Source organism: Nyctereutes procyonoides, unplaced genomic scaffold (assembly GCF_905146905.1).
Source record: "Nyctereutes procyonoides isolate TBG_1078 unplaced genomic scaffold, NYPRO_anot_genome, whole genome shotgun sequence".
NCBI classification, from domain to species: Eukaryota; Metazoa; Chordata; class Mammalia; order Carnivora; family Canidae; genus Nyctereutes; species Nyctereutes procyonoides.
The window spans coordinates 30,219,224-30,222,305 of record NW_026575125.1 but is presented as its reverse complement, the minus strand read 5'-3'; the positions used below and the strand labels follow the sequence as shown (position 1 = coordinate 30,222,305).

Below are 3,082 nucleotides of genomic sequence, written 5' to 3'. Positions count from 1 at the left end.
CTATTTGAATAACATTTACTTTTTCCAGGTAACAAAATAAGATGGCCAGTTTTATAAACAAACTAAACTTGTATTCTTAAATGTCATAAATAGCAATAAATGTATAACCAGTGCCATTCATGAACTTAGATTCTGAAGCTAATAAAATGGTATATTAAAGGGAACAACATTTGAAAACAAACTTCCCCCACCCCCCATGAAGAAGATAAACCTCTGTGTTAAACATATAGAAGAGGGACACAGGGATGTTATACATCGTGCTTCCTACAGCCACACCCCAGCCCTCCACTACTTAGAAAGTTGACTGTTAATTGTAAAGACAAAGTAAAGAATCTGCCCTCCGACTTCTCTAGGGGTGGGAGCTGCTGAGGGATCTGGTCCTGGGATGTGCTCTGCTCATGGCATTAGTGCTGGCCCTGGCTGCAAGTCTAGCTTGGGCTCTCTCTGCTTCATCTCTCAAAGCCTCCTCATACTGGGACGGGAAGCACCGGGGGTCAGACTCATGGATCTTGGTAAAAAACTCCAGCAATTTCATCTTGCTGGCTTCAGCATGGGCTCTGGGACCCCACAGGAACTCATAGCATGGAGGATCACTGTTGGCCACCTGCCGGTACTCCAGGTACCTTTCTTGCACCAAATCTTTGGTGATGAACTTCCTGGGCTCCCCAAAAATGAAGTGATTCCTCCCAGAATACAAGTCCATCATATTCAGCACTTTCCAGATCTCCTCCTCAGTGGCACGATTGCCCTTCATGAAGATCACACCCAGGACAATTATCAGGAGGCTGGTCTTGGGCATGCCCTCCTCACCACTGAGCCTCGCATCATAAGTGAGGCCTAGTTTGTTGACAAGGGCGTAAGTGTATCTGGTGGTGTCCACCTCCTTCACATCAACACCAAAGACCACCTCCATGTGCTGAGAGGCTCTCCTGAGGATCTCAAGGAAGTGATCCTTGCACTCTTTGATAACAACATCAAGCATCTCTGCCTTTGTGATGGGCTCTTTCGTTTGATACTTGTGCAGCAAGAACTGCACCAACGAAGTCACCTTTTCATCTAGAGGGTCTACGGGCAAGTTCTCGGTGCCCGACTTTGATAAAGAAGCTGAACTATCTTCCTTTTCTTGGCTGCTGGAGCCCTTATCTGGTTTGCTTGGTGAGATGGCTGTGATTTCATTGTGGGCAGAGTATTGTTCCTGTGTGCAGAATGGAATCTCCTGACTCTGAGACATGCTCACTTCTCTTGGTGGTAGTGGGAAGGAATGTGGGCAGGAGGGTGGGTGACAGAGGACCACAACCTGGGGAGAAAGGGAAGACATGAGTGGCGTCATCTGGGAAACTCAACTGTGACAGCTCTGATGAAGAGTGTACCCACAATCTTTTCCTGAGGACAGTAACTCTAGAGCTTCACAGGTCTCCTTTCCTGACCTGTAAGAAGCTGGAGGAGGAAGTGAGAAGGCTCCTCAGAGTATAGCCAGCTGACATAGCCAAGGGAAAGGAAGTAAGAAGAGACCTTCCTAGGCCTCTCAGAGGTGACAGAGGAAGGCAGCTGTCTGTTGGGGGCTCTGTTGTTCTGGCATGTGTGCTCCCCTCAATCTTCACTTGAGGTCATAACTTTGACCTTGATAGAGACTAAGATACTTCTGTTTGCTAATTTGAAACAACAGGCTCCCAAGACAAAATCAGAAAGTACCAAAGTCTGACAACTATTCCAGGGCCTACCCAGTCTCAGAACAGGAACAGGGCTCTACGAGGCTCCCACTATTCTGGAGTGTGTGATTCCCACCAGTCTCCACTCCACATCTTACTCGGATTCCTGGCAGGGCCTGGGATTCCTTTTTCTGCTTACTTGAGGCCGGACCTCTCAAACAATGTCCTCACGATCCTCACACTCTCTAGGCACAAGTCAAGGGAAGTCACTCCTGGCCATCCCCTCCTCCTCCCAGGGCTGACACCAGTTTTGAGGGGCCTTCTCCATTGTAGTGAAGAGACGTCCTCATTCCTTATGCAGCATCTTACCTTGATTCCTGGCAAGGTCTGGGACTCCTCCCTCTGCTCACTTGATGCAGCCCTCCTCAGGACTGGCCTCACCCCGTTAGAAACCAAAAGTACAAGTCAGGGGGCAACCCAGTGTGCCAGCTATTCAGGGCCTCCTGATACTAACTAACTCTAGGCACTGTTGCCCAATACCTCCCAGAGGTGACAGCACAGGTTGGGATCTGTATAGTCCCTTCCAGTGTGGAGTGGATATTCCCTCAATCTTTACTGAGCACCTTACCTTGACTGTGGTAGAAGCTGGGACTCTTCGTCTGTTGACTGGAGTACCCTCAGACTCCTGAGGAAAAGTAAGGGGAAAGCACTTCCAGACACGCCATCCCCCCAGCCCCAGCCCCACCCTGATCCACTCAGGACTGACCGAAGAGCTCTAAGGGTCCCCTCAGTCCTCACGTGGTCCTCCCTCTCTGACATCTAGCCACACCCCTCGAATCATGGCCGTCACGTCACGGCCTTCGGATTCCTGAGGCCCCAGTAAGTAAATGCCTCAGTCTGACAGTCATTTCAGGGGTTTTCTGGGATAAGAAAAGGGACAGGGCTTTACTCAATGGGGCCTCTATTCGGCGTCTTTGGTTTCCTCATTCAGTCTACTCACTCGGCCAGTCGACCAGTCGTAGGATTTCTTCTGCTGAGAGAGGCCACGCCCTTCCATGCCGGCATTTATCAGACTTCGAAAGCGGAAGTTACGGGATAGTCCTTCCGTTCCTGCTCCCAGTCTGCTCCTCCCCGGCCCCCGCCGTGCCCGGGTCCTCCTGGGCCGACAGCAAGAGTAAGGTTCTGTGGGGCTCCTTATACTCTGGGGTAATTAACTTCATTCAGTGTCTGCACCTGGAATCCATTGAGGGCCAGGGCGTCTTCCCTCTGCTGAAGTCAGATTGTGCCCCATACACCAATATCCTCATCATTGTTAGATTCCCAAAAGGCTGGCATCCGAGAGAGCCTCTTTTTTTTTTTTAAGATTTTATTTATTTGTTCGTGAGAGACAGAGAGAGAGAGAGAGAGAGGAGAGGCAGAGACACAGGCTCCCT

The 3,082-nt window shown here is 50.0% G+C and overlaps 1 protein-coding gene and 1 long non-coding RNA gene across 2 annotated transcripts; both read right to left on the bottom strand.

The window, feature by feature from the left end:
* Nucleotides 1–266: 266 nt before the first annotated feature.
* Nucleotides 267–1,183, bottom strand: LOC129517870 (melanoma-associated antigen B16-like; the record flags this gene model as incomplete). Its single annotated transcript, XM_055338004.1, has 1 exon — nt 267–1,183. A coding segment is annotated over one exon (834 nt), but the record flags the coding sequence as incomplete, so codon positions are not given.
* Nucleotides 1,184–1,218: 35 nt separating this feature from the next.
* LOC129518650 (uncharacterized) lies at nt 1,219–2,768 on the bottom strand. Its single transcript, XR_008666223.1, has 3 exons — nt 2,650–2,768; nt 2,278–2,334; nt 1,219–1,297 (listed from the first exon to the last, which is right to left on the bottom strand). It is a non-coding gene; the product is annotated as an uncharacterized LOC129518650 (long non-coding RNA).
* Between the last annotated feature and the right edge of the window lie 314 nt (nt 2,769–3,082).